This window comes from Lipotes vexillifer, unplaced genomic scaffold, assembly GCF_000442215.2.
Source record: "Lipotes vexillifer unplaced genomic scaffold, Lipotes_vexillifer_v1.1 scaffold367, whole genome shotgun sequence".
NCBI classification, from domain to species: domain Eukaryota; kingdom Metazoa; phylum Chordata; class Mammalia; order Artiodactyla; family Lipotidae; genus Lipotes; species Lipotes vexillifer.
The window spans coordinates 313,398-330,367 of NW_006795832.1; the positions used below are offsets into that span (position 1 = coordinate 313,398).

The following is a 16,970-nucleotide window of genomic DNA, read 5'->3' on the forward strand; positions in this document are numbered from 1 at the left end:
AGAGAGAGAGAGAGAGAGAGAGAGAGAGAGAGAGAGAAAGAGAGATGAATCTCCATCCCTCATAGAGGAGGGATGAGAAGTGAGGAGTGTCTCCCCCAGTGAAAAATCAAGTGAGATAGACTTTCACGGGACCACCTGGAAATCTTGTTATTTGTTTCTAGTTATTGAAGGGACACTGTTAAAAAAACAAAAGTACAAGAGGTTAGCTGAATAGCCTATGACCACAGAGCAGACAGCTGCTTGGCAAGTCACTCTCCAGCTACTGCTGATGGGTTAAAGATGTGTATAAAGTATGTTTCCCATGGACCAGGTTAGGCCATGGAGAGAAACCCATTAGGAGAGAAACCCTGGAGGTGCCTTAGGTCATGTGACTGCCAGGAATGGCAAGGACTCTGCAGGACATGGCTCAAGGTCCATCCACAGGATGCCCAGTGGACAAACAGCCAGTGGACAAATCTTCAGGTGAGAGATAGCTAACCATGAGGGCCCTTCAGGGTATACTTGAAAGCACCTCAGGAAGAGAGTATCAACCTCTCTTTCCTTGCCTGCTACACCAGAGTGTGAGACTCGCTGGCTCATGCTAGTGCCAGGCAAGAAGCCCTTTCCTGCCCCTCACCTCTCTTCCTTCCTTCTACCTTGGCCCTTGTGAGGGCAGACTTGGTGGGGATCAAGCTGGGGGCAGCAGGGTAAGAACCTAGAGACAGGCAAAGAAAGAGAGGCCGCCTCCTCTGTGTACCAGGAGCAGGCCTGAATGGGCCAGGAGAGAAGTGTTTCCTTGAAATAAAGTTCAAAATTGTAATTAGTGTAAGGAACTAAGCATTTAAATTATTACTTCAATAAGACATTTTTGTGACTTGAAGAAACCAAACGATTTTAAGGTCCTTTATGTTCAAATTAACAGTTAAATAAATACACAGGCCAAAAAAAAATCTGATGGAATTACAAAATTTGCTCTAAGATTATTGCAAATTATATTTAGCCTGAATTATGGAATTGAATTTTATCACCTTTGTTGGTTATCCATTTAAAATAATGCCTTATATTTATATACCATGTGTTAGCTTTTAAAATAAGTGCTATTTCATTTGAGCTTCACAAAAACCTGTGCATCTGTGGGCTGGTATTATGATCTGATTATTTAGGTGACCAAACAGCTGCTCAAGAGGAACCAAACGACCCAGACTCATTGGTAAGTGGTAGATTCAAATCAGGAAAGGGATTTCAGGTTCCTGCCCCGTAGTACAGATCTCTTCCCATGACTGAATTAGGTTGAGTTTCCCTTTTTCCACCTCCGTGCTCAGGAATTCATTCAGCTATCCATCCATTCATTTATTCTTCTGTTTTTTCCAATGTAAAATTATCAAGCACTGAGCACATACCAGTGGAGGAGGTTGCTATTAATCACAAAAGCTAAAAGTATAACTACAATCTGTGACAGAATCTACCAAGGAACATGACACCGCACTCCCTCTGAAGTATGTTACACGGCCTCCTAACCTCTGGGGAACTGAGATCCCAGGTGACTTAGAAGAAGGAACAATCCAGGGAGGACCCAGGAGGTGTGGTGACCCTGGGACTTGAGGGCACATGTGGGAGAGTAGCTGAGAGAAGAAGTCTGACAGAGCCGGGCTGAGCTGGCTGCATCAGTGATTCGAGTCTTACCTAAAAGTGCCAGGAAGCCACTTATGGATTTTAAACTCCCAGGATTTTAAACTCGGGGATCAGGTTTACAAAGTCAGCTAATACATTATCATCCTAAACCACGGGAAACAGAATTATGAAGATAAATATGCTGCCCCAAATAACCTGCCTCATAAATTCAAAGAAGTGTTTGCTGTCTAGCCCATGAAATTTCTCTGTTCTTGTAACTAACTGAGAGTTGTTTATAACTGATTGTTTTGATATATCTAAAAATTAATTCTAGAGCACCTGAGCAACTGTGTCACACATGTGCTTTTTTTCCCTAATAAAATAGCAACATATGTGCTTGTCTTTCTTTGGTTCAGCCATTTACTCATCGAGCAGACTTGTAAGAACACCTGTCTTGAACAGCACCCTCTAAGGTGATGACAGATGTCCTCTGCCTTCAAGGAGCCTATGCTCTCCTGTGATGGTGCTTGATTTTTTACTGTGAGAGGACGTCATTGTCTCTGATTCAAAAAGAAAGGAGACTGGACTTTATTTTCCTGTGGTTTGTAAGGTTTTTTCTAAAGTATTTATATTCTTCTTTCCATTTTTTCCTAGCAAGATGATTGGTTAAAGCTGTGAGAACAGTTCTGGAGTCAAGGAATTTGGTGATATTAACTGGTGTGGGGTGTGTGTGTGTGTGTGTTTATCTATAGCTACTTATGGATTTTAAGCTTGGGTCTTATGTGGTCTGATCTTCAATCAGCTAACTTATCATACTCTGTACATAACTATATGTGTGAGTACACGCACACACACACACACACACACACACACAGTCCCTTAAACCTGACTTCTACTAAACACATGCATAGACCATGACGTTCTATACTATACAGATACCCTGAAAGCTGCTGGAAAAAAATACTTATCATACTTGTACATAACTATATGTGTGAGTACACGCACACACACACACACACACACACACACAGTCCCTTAAACCTGACTTCTACTAAACACATGCATAGACCATGACGTTCTATACTATACAGATACCCTGAAAGCTGCTGGAAAAAAATACAACTTGATAGTAATTTCATTCTTGGTAGAGAAATTCTGAATTTCCACCTACTCTCTGTTTGATTCTCTTGGGAAAAAATAATTAACCAGGCATAAACAATTCAGATAATGCAAAAGTTATCTTCTCCTTACTTGCCTCTCAGTAGATTAATCCTGTTTGAGAATCATGATGACAATATGCTTGAGTTCTGACTGTAGGGCCAGCGCCTTGTATCTTTCACTGAAGGGAACATGACCCTGCCCTGTGCCCTCTCCAGGAGGAGTGGGCTCTGACATTCCTCCTAGCTGGCAGTTGTTGGCTTTCTTTGGAAAGGTCCTATGGGTACAACACACCACCACTATTCACAGAGGATGTCCTTTCTGTTTCTGTGAAAAGCCATGGAAGACATTACAGAAAAGAAGGCTCTGACTGACTTATGCTGGGCATATACAGAGACTAAGTCTGGAAACTTGTAAGCAGGCCAGAATACATTATCAAATCGTATTTGCATTGCCATCTGTTGTCCAAGACAGGCATTGCAGTATTCCCCATCTTGATTCTTTTAATGTTAAATTCAACTAAAATTTGGTCAATGTATTTGCTGGACTCTTTGGGAAAGATGAAGCAATGGAGGAAAACATTTTTTTTTAAATTAGAAATATACAAATCATTTATCTTTTACACTGGCTTCATTCTTTAAAATTTGGTTTAAAATAATTCATTTAATAAATACTGCATGAGTCCTCATCAAGGATTAGTTATCATGTTACTCAGGGGAAATACAGTGGGGAATGAGATGGACACGGCTCCTGTCCTCAGAAAGCACGTGGTTTAGTAAAGAAGAGAATGGGAGGAAGGGAGAAGGAAGGAACAAGTGCGCCAGGCAGAGTGGCATGATTAAAATCCTAGGGTAAGAGAACTCATGGGGCTTTAGGAGAATTTAATGCAGTGTGACAGGTGCAGAACTGCAGGTGAGGCTGGCTCTGTAAGCTGAGCCATGGGTACCATCGTGAGGAAGCGGTTTAGGCTTCATTATAAGCAGGGGAGCTGAAAGATCATATTTGCCTTTAAATAATAACATAATAAAAATAGCTAACATTTCTTGAGGTCTTATGCTGGCCACTGTGGTGAAATCTACACTTATTATCTTATTTAATTCTTACAATAATTTTACAAAGTAGCTACCTTTATTTCTCCCATTTTACCTGTGAACAGATGCAAGCTTAGTGAGGTCAAGAAAACTGTCCATGGTCATTCAGCTAGTCAGTGATGGGAGCTTAGTAGCTCTCATGAAAAGATAATACCTCTTTCCCAAGAGCTGCAGCAGAAGTATGAAGGCAACTCTCATTGGCTGACTTGGGCCACATGTTCAATCCTGAGCCACTCAGTGAAGCCAAGGGGATAGAATGATTGATTGGACAGGTCTGAATCACATGGCCACTTCTGAGCTGAAGTTGGGGTCAGGCCCTAGTATGGAACCATGAAAATTGAGATTACTGGTGATATTGTTCTCCAAAGGAAATTCAAGCTACTATTCCAGAAAAAAGAGTAAATGGATTCTGGACAGGTGAAAATGACAGATGACCATTATACCTCCTAAATTTTATTTTTAAATAATTTTTATTATGTTTAGCCATTTACTACCAAAACTTTCACCAACAATTTTAGAAAATTTTAGCAAATAGCAAACTTGAGTTATGCATAATCCTACCAACATTGTTACAAAAATAAAGCACCGAAGTTACTCATTTCTTCTGAATCTCTCCATATGTACGTGTTATTAAATTTTTTTTGGAAATAAGTAACTAAATAAATAATAAAGCACAAAAAGCAGACCAAGAAGGAAGAGTAAAAGCAGTGATCTTAGTAAACTAGCTCATGATTAATCAAGAATATTTTTGAGGTCATTTCAATGATTCCAACAAATTTAATTTATGAACACCTAAGAATCAGTGAACCTTAGACGTTGCTTCTTATTACAAGTGATGAAAAAGTACCCTGAGAATCTGGATGGTTTCCCTCAGGTCTCACAGGCAGGTAATAACTTTTCTTGGACATTGCTGTTGAGATTTTTCTAGGGCAGCATTTTACAACTGGTGGTTCCAAAATCCTCTGGAGTTTTCAAAGGTTTTCCCATGTTTCTTGTGCTTCAACATGATATTTTCTTCTGTTTCAGTTTTTGTTTTTCAAATACTCAATTGGCAAATTAATTGGATAAAAAGTTACCCTTTTAAGAAAACTTTGGGGGCTCAGAGTCCATAGAAAGCAACAGTTCTTAAACTCTTTGGTCTCAGAACCCTTTATGTTCTTAAAAGTTATTGAGAACACCAAAGAGCTTTCCTTTATTTGGGTTAGGTCTAATAATATTTCTCATGTTAGAAATTAAAATTGAGAGTTAAAAATTTTCTATTCATTAAAAATAATAAACCCATTATATGTTAACATAAATAACATTTTTTCATGAAAAATAACTCTATTTTCCAGAACTGTAACAAATGGTTACCAGATTGACATTGTTTTACATTTTTATAAATCTCTTTGATGTCTGACTCAGTAGAGCATAGATTCTCATCTGCTTTGGATTCAATCTGTGATATGTTGCTTTGGTTAAAATGTATAAAAGGAATCTGGCCTTATACAGATGCATAGTTCAAAGGGGAGGAATATTTTAATAGCCTTTTCATATAATTGTGGATATTCTTCTTTAATACTTTCCCCAAATTCAACAAGCAACAGTTTGGTAAGGGTTAGTTACATATCAATAAGCTCATCATGCTCTGTTACATTAAAATCCATTGGTCTATCTTGGACTTTAAGTGTATTTTTACCCATGAATGATTTTTTTTTTTGTAGACAAATCATATATTTTCTTTAAAAAAAGCATGATCATTTATAAAATGGCAAAAGTAAAAATTTGCTTACAGTTTATTATTATTAAAGTTATATAATAATAAACACTAAAATACAATATTTAGCAACATGTTAGTCTAAATTATTATTTTTACTTCAACTTGCTTCTCCATATCACAGAAAAAATGTGATAAAATAAAATGATTAAAATTACTAAGGAGGTTTTCAAGGTTATATATGTTTTTCTGGGAAACAAAATCATAAGACGAAAAAGATTGGGGAGCTTTGATCTGGAGAACTGTTTGTTCCTTCTCTATAACAGCATTCTTTATGATCTGGAAAATTGCTTTTTAAAAGTCTAAACAAAGTCTTAATGTTTATCACACGAATAACTCTATTCAAAGAAATCTGTTAGTCACAAATTATTTCCCTTTGCAAAATCCCTCCTGCCTTTCTACTATGAGAATATACTTAATAAGATATAATTTTCATGAGCTTGCCAGGTGATTCCCACTCAGGCAATCCACCTATCCTCTGGCACAGTGATCATGTTTCATAATCAGCTGTTTTACCAAAAAGAATGGTTAGTGCTATTCTATTTTGATTTGTCCATTGGATCCAGGGAATCCCATATATTTACTGCTATTTACTTTATTCCAAGGCTGAAATCTATATCCCTAATCCCACAAGGCAAATACTTGCCAATTATCATTATCAACAAGAAATAGGAAATGTGGGTGACTTAATTTAAAACCCTCCTCACTGTGGAGAGGAAATAAAACAGTTCATAGCATATACTATACCGCAGTTGGTCAATGACACCAAATACTGTTGTGTATTTAAATGTCTTTGACCTGATTGCATTAAAAGACTATTTTTTAAATTTACTTTTTATTTTTATTATTTATTTTTTGGCTGTGTTGGGTTTTCGTTGCTGCACAGGCTTTCTCTAGTTGCGGCAAGCGGGGGCTACTCTTTGTTGCAGTGCGCGGGCTTCTCTTGTTGCAGAGCAGGGGCTCTAGGCTCAAGGGCTCTAGAGCGCAGGCTCAGTTGTTGTGGTGCTGGGGCTTAGTTGCTCCGCGGCATGTGGGATCTTCCCGGACCAGGGCTTGAACCCTTGTCTCCTGCATTGGCAGGCGGATTCTTAACCGCTGCGCCACCAGGGAAGTCCAAAAGACTATTTTTAAAGTGGGAAACTTCCCCAAAATAGTGAGGATTAAACAAGGAAGTGAGTACTCCTACTGTCCTTTCTGAGCAGTTTGTTTGAGATGATAATCAAATGAGGTCATTGGTTTTCCAAACATTCTTTTGCTTTTAATACATTTCATAAAATTTATGATTTGGTTTTAGAGTCATTTACTCTTTAGGTCATTTTTTTTGGCTCATCTAATATCTTAGTTGTACCTTTACATACATTGTGAATTTTCTTATTTGTACTTAATCTTTCTAAGCATATTTGTAAAAATGTAAACGTTGGATCACTTGCTGATAGGTACCAATACCTCTATTAGAAAATATTCATTCAAATTATTAGACTAACACAAGAAATGCAACTGGCCTTCCCATCTCCAATTCCCATCTCTCCTAGTGAGACTACTACACTCCACCTCTAAGTGTGTAGACTACCTTATATCTACTACACTTGAGAGCCCTTCAAATGTTACTAGGTCTTAGCAGTTGCACAAATCCCACTCCAAGAGACTTAATGTAATTGTCCCTATCACAATTCAAATAACATTCAAATGTGTAAAATGGTCAACTTAAAAAGGAAAAATGACTCCCACCCTTTCATTTAATGTGAGTTCTCACCTATTTCAACCATCATTACAATTGTATTCAAAAAGATGAGGAAGATTATAAAGTTTCTGAAGAGAGGACCTGTTTCCTCTTAAGAAAACATACAGAGTGGAGTTCTTTCTGGTTTAGGCAGGTGACATAATTAGGGCAAGAATAGAACCGATGAGAACGAAAAGAAAATGGAGTTTGGGAAGGGAAAAATAAGTCAATAGGCAGATGATGAGGCAAGAGAGACCGTAAAGCCACGGGATAAAAATGAGTGGCATGAAAGGATACACTCAAGGACCCATCCAGCCCACAAGGAAAGAGGTGGACTCTCGCTGCAGCGCACTCGAAGGGTGCTCATCAGTCTCTGGGCATGTGTAATCCGTTCTGCATGACGAGGCTTTATGGAGAAGCGCACAAGCTGGTGTTGATCTCCCAACATGTTTCTTCTGACAGGAAGGATTAAGTATCTCTCGAATAGTGTGCCGTGGCACAGCTTGGCTCAAGCCGTGCAGATGCTCAAGGAGAGAGAAAGTATCAATGAGTCGGGAACGAATGGCAGCAGCCCGGGTCAGTTGCATGTGTCCTACTGGGTGATAAGTGGCCATGTCTTAGCCCGGGCTCTCTTCTGCCCACTCAGCCCTGACTTCACTCCTCCGCCTCCGGCTCTGACGCCCCCTGAGCTCCGCTCTCCCCACGCGGGCGAGCTCAGGGTCTGCTCCCAGCGCTGCAACGCCGCAAGTCCAGCTGCGCCAGGTCCCGCCCGCTCCCGGGTTCCGGCTCGCCCCGGGCCCACCCCCTCCCCCATGAATGATTTATAACACAGTGCTTTTAGAAAATATTGGTTCACTAAGTCATGCATATCTTCCATATGTTGACACATTTTGTTATAAAAATCAATACAACACATTTATTAATATTGCCACTGATCTCCTAAGAAAAGTCTTTAAGTATTAGAGTGCTGTCAAGCTCACAGTGGTAAATACAAGTGTTTCAAAATTTTACTATTTGCTTGAAAGCTCAAATGTATCATTGTCAACAAACACAGCCACTTGTCTTCCTTAAAGCAATAAGCTCGCTTCATTCATTTTTTGAGAAGGTGTCTGCCAAATATGCAAGTCTGTGTGGCAGTGAAAAATACCTACTTAACTAGTACAGTTTCGTGCTATTGCTTTGATGTGCTAAGGTATCAGCAGATTGACCCAGCCTTGTTTTGGGACTTTCAGTGCGTTTGTCAACACAGTGGAAAAACAAATAATGTCTTAGCACTTTTACGAAAATAGTTTTTACCTCAGGTCACCACCTCCCAAAAGCGTCTTAGAGCCCTCCAGTTCTGCCATAGAATGAATGAACATGGCCATTACTGGAGATCAGATTGAAGTCTCTGTCCATGTATAGTCTCATATTGATCTTATCCCAAGACACGTATTGCTTAGTTTATGTCTATGACAGATAGTGGTTCAAGAATCATAAGAACTATAGCTATTGTAATAGAACATGCTACAAGGACCATACACAATTTCAATATCTGGTCACATTTTGTCTCAGGATGTTTGCTCTTCAACAAACCACAAAGCCAATTGTATGAAGAGGAAATATCATTAGTGTTATGTCCAGTTTTGAGTATCATTTACATTAATAAGGTGAGTGATGTAAAAAATTTGTCTGGTAGTTCTTTCCTTTTATTTCGTTATTTAGGAGTAAAATGTCATATGTTTTAAACACATGTTAACTTATTTTTGCCATGTATCCATTCCTAATATCAGGGGATGAAAGAGTTTTGTTCTATTTTTTGTTTGTTTATTCTATTTTTGACACCATAACATGAAGTTAAATTTTTATCCCCATGGTAATATACATTTGATCCTGATACAAATCATATGCCTTTTTCTGTATATTATGGCAGATGAATTTTTTATGTAATAATTTTGAAGATAATTAAGGAGCATATATTACTTGTTAAATAGATAAAATATGTTCCTTTATAAACATATACTTTAATTCTCTTTTAATGTGGAATCAAGTATTTTTTGAAAAAAGCACATTTTCATATACAGCTAAAGTGATGAAGATCTTAAGGGCATTTCAGAAATGATGTGTTTTAATAAAAGAGGCTGTCAAATAAAAAAAAAACTGTTGATGCTGCATGATGCTATGTTGCCATGTAAGAAACTAACCATGCATTACAGCATCAAGGGCATCCCTGTGCAGTAAGCGGCATGATTTATATTCTCTCTACATAAGAAAGTGGAAGGCAAGGGAAATCCATGGCCTCATATATTTAGAAGGAATACAATGAGTACTCCTAACCCCACATGCATGTGATTCTCTTTCTCCTCTGTACAATGGATTCTTTAATTCTCTACGTCTGTCTTTGGATCATAAATTTCATCCACCACGTTGCCACCTCATTTTTCTCTGGGTTTACCAGAGAACCCAGATCTTTACCAGAATTCCAGTATTCCCAAGGAGAACTACCAATTACTCCAGCATCAGTAGTTTTACTATCTGACCCTTCAGATAACACTAGGATTTGGGCCATAACTGAAGGATGCTCAGAGTCATTCACTGCCACATAAGTGCCACATCAGCTGCTTCATTAGAGGTATGTCCCATGAAAGGCTGGAGAGAGAGAAGTATGTCTACTCCCAGGGTAGAGTTTTGCATTTGACTGATTTTCTTTCTCCAGGGTCACAAAATAATCACAGCAATGATCAGATGTTCGTCTTCTAGCATCATAGTGACAGTGCCTAGGTCTACGGGCTTCTCAAGGATCTATAAAAATACTTGATATTAAAAAATGAAGCACCAAAATTTCAAAAGAAACTGCCACATTGACATGAATGAATATCTAACTAAATCTATACAAAATGTGACATTAGGTCAATTTAATTAATTATTAAATTTAGTATTAAAACAGTTCCATTACATCTGAAAACAGTTTCTAGATTAGATTGTCTAACTTGGTAAGTATTCCTGAGTACGCATGATTACTGTCTAGAAATCATAGCCAATCATGAATTAATTGGATTATTCACAGTCCAATAATTTCAAAGCAAAATTATAAAAATGTATTCAGATTATATACCGAAAAATTTACATTTAATGTGGGACATTAGGACATCCTACATGTTTGCTATGATGTGTGATGGAAGCTTTAAAACAAAATGTTTGGAATCTTTGAAGGTTTTAACATAGTCCTGGCAAAACTGCCCCTTATTACTCCGGCATCAGTTTATCTCAAATAGCATATGTGTTATTTCAAAAACAAATGCCTTTCCCAGAAATGAAAGTAGAGTTTGCAATAAGCATACCTCAGTGTTTTCAATAAAAGGACTTTTCTGTGACCTTCATGTAGCCCTAAGTCATTGATTAGAAACTTTCAGCAGCATGATTGACTAGGGAAAATCATAATATATCTCTGCTAGTAGAGAAAAATATTATGTATTGAAAAAATAAAACAAGATGGAGAAAAATATGTCTCCCCAGAATTTGATCTTATTTCTTTGATGCTAGATGAAAGTGTGTTTTTTTTCGTAAAAATACACTAATCTCTTATTGCTGTGTAGATCCAGAGGTTGAGAACAATCATTTGTCTTTGCTTTCTGAAAACAAAGAGAACTCTAGTACTCATAATAGTAGCTGTGGGTGCCTTGGGGATTATCCTGTAACAATACCAAGGAACATAATCCTGAACAGAAATTCAGTTCACCTTACAGGGAAGATGAGAAATGATGGAGAAATTGCCATCCTTAAAAAAAAGCAATGAAAGATTGTATCCAACAAGAATAAAAAGAGAGAAAATAGTTCTTTCTAAGTAACAAAGTCCAATGGGCACTTACTTAATAAGAACTTTAAGATGATGATGAATTATTATCCTGGAAAGATCACATGATAATGTCTTCATGATGGTTTATTTCAAGGAATTAAAATTAATGTCTTCTTTCTTCCTTCTTTCCTCTCTCCCTCCCCCCTTCTCACCCTCTCCTTCCTTCTTCTACCTTTTTTCCACTCTCCCTTTTCCTTTCTCTCTCTGTCTCTATGTTTCTCTCTCTCTCTCTCTCACATTCTTTCTTGTTCTCTTTACACTTTGACCTTCACTGAAATTGCACAAACAACATCAACTTTTACTTCTAGGATGGTTATTGGTAGTTTATTACACAAGAAGGGGTTTTTCCTTGGATGTAGGGAGAATAGATACTTTCTAGCTCATAATTAATCTTTTAATGGAATGAGTTTTTCTAAGGGGAGGAAAGCCTTATCTTAGCTAACTTTTGAGGCATATATCCATCGCTTTTGACCCCCAAACACCTTGGCAGTTTTTATATTAACAAAATTTAGGATGAAAACTTACTGTTTTTAGTCTTGTGGTTCCTAAGCCTCACTATTTAAGGCTCAAAGCACAGTGTATTTCTAAAGGTAAGTGAACTGGACGATTTAACTTTGATATCACAGCCCTAGAGACTCTCTAAGAGGCTTGGTTATAAAAACAGAATCTTTTCTAGGATTTTTGAGACTTTTTAGAAAATTCTTTGGGCCAAAGAAACCTTGGTGGATCCAACATCATAAGGATTTGTTTCACCAACTAGGGCCCACAAACACCATAATAGATTCCAAATGTATTTAAGTCAAAGACAAGGTGAAACAGAAAAGAAGAGCTAAATGAGTATGATAAAGATAAACCAAAACCTCACAATTTAAAAAAATTGTCCTTATGACATGATACCATCAAGCAACAATGTTATAGAGCATCTATGTATGTATATGTGTGTGCACACACACAAATGTGTGCATTTTCCACCTGCCGGTGTACGCATGTATGCATAATGAATTCATAAGTAATCATCTCAGCCTGCCACTGCAGGTGAAGTCATAACCCATATGAGCCATGTTGGGACTGAACAGTCGACCGCTGGGTGACCTGACTTTAAAGCTACAGGGTGGCTGGCCGGCAAGGTCAGCCGCCATGTGTGATGAGTGGTTAGTGGTTATATTGCAGTCCCTAAGGGGGTGGATGAACCAAGACACGATCTGGACCACTGTCCAACTGGGGTAAAGCAAGGCCTTTGCGGGTCACGATGAACTTGGGAGTTTGCTTGGATTTTAATAAGTCTCAGTCTGTGCTTTAGAGATATCACTGTCTATGCTTGGAAGAGGCTGATTAAGTCAGAGTCTGACTGGAAACCTAGCAGGGGAAATTAATCCATAGTTACACTGGGTAATATAAAAGGCATTGGATTGTGTCACTCAACAGATAATCTCTTCAACATACCCTTTAAAGGAACCTCATAGTAAAAAACATTATTTGCCATCCTTTTCTAGGAAAAAATGTTGAATTTTCTCCATGTGACTAAATGTGCTAATGCAATAAAGGGATATATGGAAACATCGGCTTATTATGAAAACATGTCAACCAGGATTCTGATAGATGTTTTACATTTATTTTATATAATACAAGATGATTCCTTAAGAGATGCTAGGATTTATGCCTCCTGGGAAGTTAGGTTCATTTATAAGTTAGAGTGATAGGTTATGTCATCATGGGACACATTTATATTTGAACACTCTTATATTTTCAAGAGTGGGTGGGTAGATACTAAAATCACCTGCACAAAACTTAGGGAGAGTTTCCCTAGAAAATCATGTACCCTTGAATGAGAATCACTGCCTTGGTAAGTCGGGGAGCCAGACCTTGAACCCAGGCCTTAAAACATATTCTATGTTACCGTCATTGCCACAATTTGCTTTAGAAGTTGCGTTGATGTTTTCTAGGTTAATTTGAGTGTCTTCAGTGAAAGAAAAATCATATTAATTGAACACTTACTCTGTGGTCCTCACCAACATAAATACTCAGAGCCACAGCAAGCAGTGCAAACGGTATATAAGTGCTAAGGCTATTTGGAAGAAAGAGGTAAACAAGGTTGCAGGATTCTTCACAATAGACGTGCACGTTGAAGCAGGCCCTAGAAAATAGATAACATCTGGTCTGATGAAAGGCCATGCGTGGGGACACCTTGTGAAGTACAGAAGCAGGGTAAGATGTGGAGACCGAGAAGAGATACTGAGTTGTCTATGCTTTGGGGAGCAGACAGCCACGGAGAACACAGTGGATCAGATCAGATGGGGCCAGATCACAGGGAGACCTTTGAAAATTAGCCAAGTGAGTTTTTATCATATGAAATGGGGAGTAATTTAAAACTTTTGAATAAGGTGTGTGATCTAAAAGCAATTTAAGAAGTTCCGCCTGGCATTGTGTACAAGTTAGTTTTGAGCAGAGAAACTATGGGTATGGGGACCAGCATCCTTCTAACACCTGTTCATTCCCCCAGCAAATGTTCTTCTACCACTGATAATTCTACCGAGAGGGCTGATCACAGCTGCTTTTATATAATCAAATGCATAATTTGTTGCTTAATATCTTCGCTCCTGGATAGATTGTAAGTCTCTCTTAGGGCAAGAGTGGGTTTTTGGTGACCACACTCTGTACAGTCCCTGGCACATAGTAGCTATAAAATAAATGGATTCTGAATAATGAGTAAATGATTATATTCATTTGTTTTGAAAAGAAATAAAACAAATGATATGAAAAACATTTTCTAAGGTCATATGAGTGGAGTCATCTCATAGTCCAAAGCCTGCTTATTGTCCTTTTTTTCTTGCTAAATCAGAAGCACAGAGAAAAAGTCTATCTAATTTGCCAAGAAAGAGGCTATTAGTACCCGTTAAGATAATCATTCTAATATGGATGTGAGGCATTGTTTAATAGTTTGAAGCAGGGGTGGGAGAGGAAGGGTGTGTGGTGGTGAGGGTGTATTTAAAGATCTCTGTGTGAATGGACGCAAACTTATCTTATTCTTTGTATCTGTATCTGGTGTCTGTGAAGGATGGGGAGAGAATGGCCAGAAGGCAGTTAGCAGAGGCTGAAGTTAGCCATAGGTCATGTGATGCAGACATAGCAAAGCTTTTCTCTGATGAGCAGCTTATATAAAAGTGGCATAGGGCTTCCCTGGTGGCGCAGTGGTTGAGAGTCCGCCTGCTGGTGCAGGGGACAAGGGTTCGTGCCCCGGTCTGGGAAGATCCCACATGCTGCGGAGCCGCTGGGCCCGTGAGCCATGGCCGCTGAGCCTGCGCGTCCGGGAGCCTGTGCTCCGCAACAGGAGGGGCCACAGCAGTGAGAGGCCCGCGTACCGCAAAAAAAAAAAAAAAAAAGTGGCATAAAGATAGTGTTCCTATGCAGCACAGAGCTGGTTCTCCAGCATCAGCTTGCCACTGCTTGGTAAATTAGTGATGTAATATCATTTGAAGCCACTAGTTCAGAGAGTTTCATCTCTAAGTCAAATGTATTAATATAATGAAAGGTTTTTTTGAAAAGCGCTTGTGTATTTGCAATGCAAATATTAACCTTGCTGAGCCTCAGGTTTCTAATTTGTAAATTGGGAGCATTTATAGCTAACTCGTAACTCTAAAGATTATCTTTAAGATTAGAGATAATTTAAGTGCAGCCCAAACAGAAGCTGGGATATACTAGGCACTCAAAAACTGACAGTAATATAAAAGTTTGTGGCAAAAGCATAGATGTCAACTTTTCTTTTGATGCCTTCTCCTTTATAAATACCTTCAAATATGTCTGAAAATCAGTGCCCTCTGTATACCATAAATTCTGAGCTTCTTGAATGAAGGGAACTCTTTCCATTCCCCAAATTGCAGTCTTCAAAGTATCTTGATAATGACCTAGGCAGCCTATTTAGGCTCCTTAAATAGAGGAAGAGTCAGGGGGAGGCTTTTTAATTTTGAAAAATAATATTATTATGAAAGATGTCAAAAGTCTTCGAAGTGGTTATACAATTCAAAGCAAATGAAGTTAAATTAGAGAAATGTTACATCGAAAACATGGTGAAAGTAATCAGCACAATATAGACTTGAAAATTAGAAAGTTAGGAAATTAGAAAAAGAAGGAAAGAATAAGAGAATGAATGAAGAAAAGAAAGAATGAAAGAATGAAAGGAGGGAGGGATGGAAGAAAAATTTGGAGAGGGTGGAAAAGACATTTTAGGACACAGGAGACCCTTGGACCAAGACTGAAAATGAAGCACCAAAAATAGTCATGTCACTGGCTTTTTCCCCAATGGGATTTTGTTGCTCCAGTAATCGCTCTATAGAAACTCGCTCTAAATAGGGTAAAGTGTGCAAGGCAACAAGATGTGGAACTTAAGTGGTTTGTTCTTTATTCCCAGGAGCTGATCTGTGAACAAGGCTCATTTTAGAATCAATGGTTATGAAATTGTTTCATCACCTGCCAATGATTAGCAAACATCAGAAGAATTCAGTGTATTAAAGAACGTGTAGCAAAGCCGGAAGAAAGCCTGGGGTCCGGTTCATCCCTGCAGACTTTGCTCAGCTAATGCTCTGTCTTTCCCCCTTGTTCACAGAACCGAAAGTAAGCTGCAAACTAGGTCGGTCTGCGTCCACATCAGGTGTGCCCCCTCCATCCGTTACTCCTCTCAGGCAAGCCAGTGACCTGCAACAGAGCCAGGTACCATCATCGTTAGCCAATCGTGATTGACTTCCTGTGATGCGACATGCCAAACGCTTTCCACCTCTGTCTGTCGTGTGTTGCTGTAACAACTTTTGCATTTGCTTTTATTTTTCTGTGTGTGTATGGGTGGGAGGGATGAGCTGTGGCCGTCTGTGTTTTCATCCAAAAAGGAAAATCTTTCTTCCTTGTGATTGGTGAAACTTTCTTTGCTGTTTGTTACCAAATCATTTTTGTCTCTGGTTTCCATCATTCTGTAATATAAATGTAAACTTGTACTATATGTATTGGCTTAGTGGTTATTTTTTTAAAGTTCTTTCTCTCTTCCGTGTTTTGTGTACTTTTATACCGTCTCCGAAAATTTATCAACGTTTGATAAATTTACCGACTTTGTTTTATGTAGATTTCTTTTTAAATGTTTTGTCCACAACCCTTGCACAGATGTTGTCAATGAATTTGTACATATTGTTTAGTTCTTATCCTATTATACTGTAATATTTGTGGCCATCTTACTATTATTTTTATTTAGCTTGGAGCATGATTGTAAGACAGTGAATATTGATGTCCTGATAAATATTCATATACCAACTCATTTGGATTGAACATGGCAGCTAGTCTTTTTTCTTGGCCATAAAGACAAATTGACCAACCAGATAATCTAGGTATTTACCCCAAACTGTAGATTAATAACGCAATCTTTAAATAAATGACTTTTCTCTCTTATACCAAAAATATCAGAAATGTTCTCAGTAAGGGAATGTAAGTGTTTATGCATGGTATATGAGATCTCCATTATCATTTGGAGAAAAGATACAAGGAATAAAGGCATAAGCTACAGTATCATTTAATCCTTTATAGTACAGTATGTTGCTCTGATGTTCATTGGTATATGCTTGTGTACGGAGGATATAGTATGGGGAAAAATCACTACATATAAATGCTCTATCTATAATTCATCCAATAGGAATTCAGTACAATGACAATTTGTGAAGCTTAATTGTTGTTACTGTTAAATATATTATGGGTGTTAAATAGGATAATACCATCCTGGAGTGATTTCTCTCTGCTTTTCCCAGCTTTAATGTTCACTTTCATAAAACTCTTCTGAAATTGTAA

General features: G+C 38.2%; 1 protein-coding gene across 1 annotated transcript in view; it reads left to right on the plus strand.

The window, feature by feature from the left end:
* Positions 1-15,884, plus strand: part of NYAP2 (neuronal tyrosine-phosphorylated phosphoinositide-3-kinase adaptor 2) — a 202,531-nt gene extending 186,647 nt beyond the window's left edge. The window contains exon 5 of the mRNA XM_007467910.1: positions 15,751-15,884. Coding sequence (XP_007467972.1) covers positions 15,751-15,884 — 134 coding nt within the window. The remainder of the gene's footprint in view (positions 1-15,750) is intronic.
* The last annotated feature ends 1,086 nt before the right edge of the window (positions 15,885-16,970 follow it).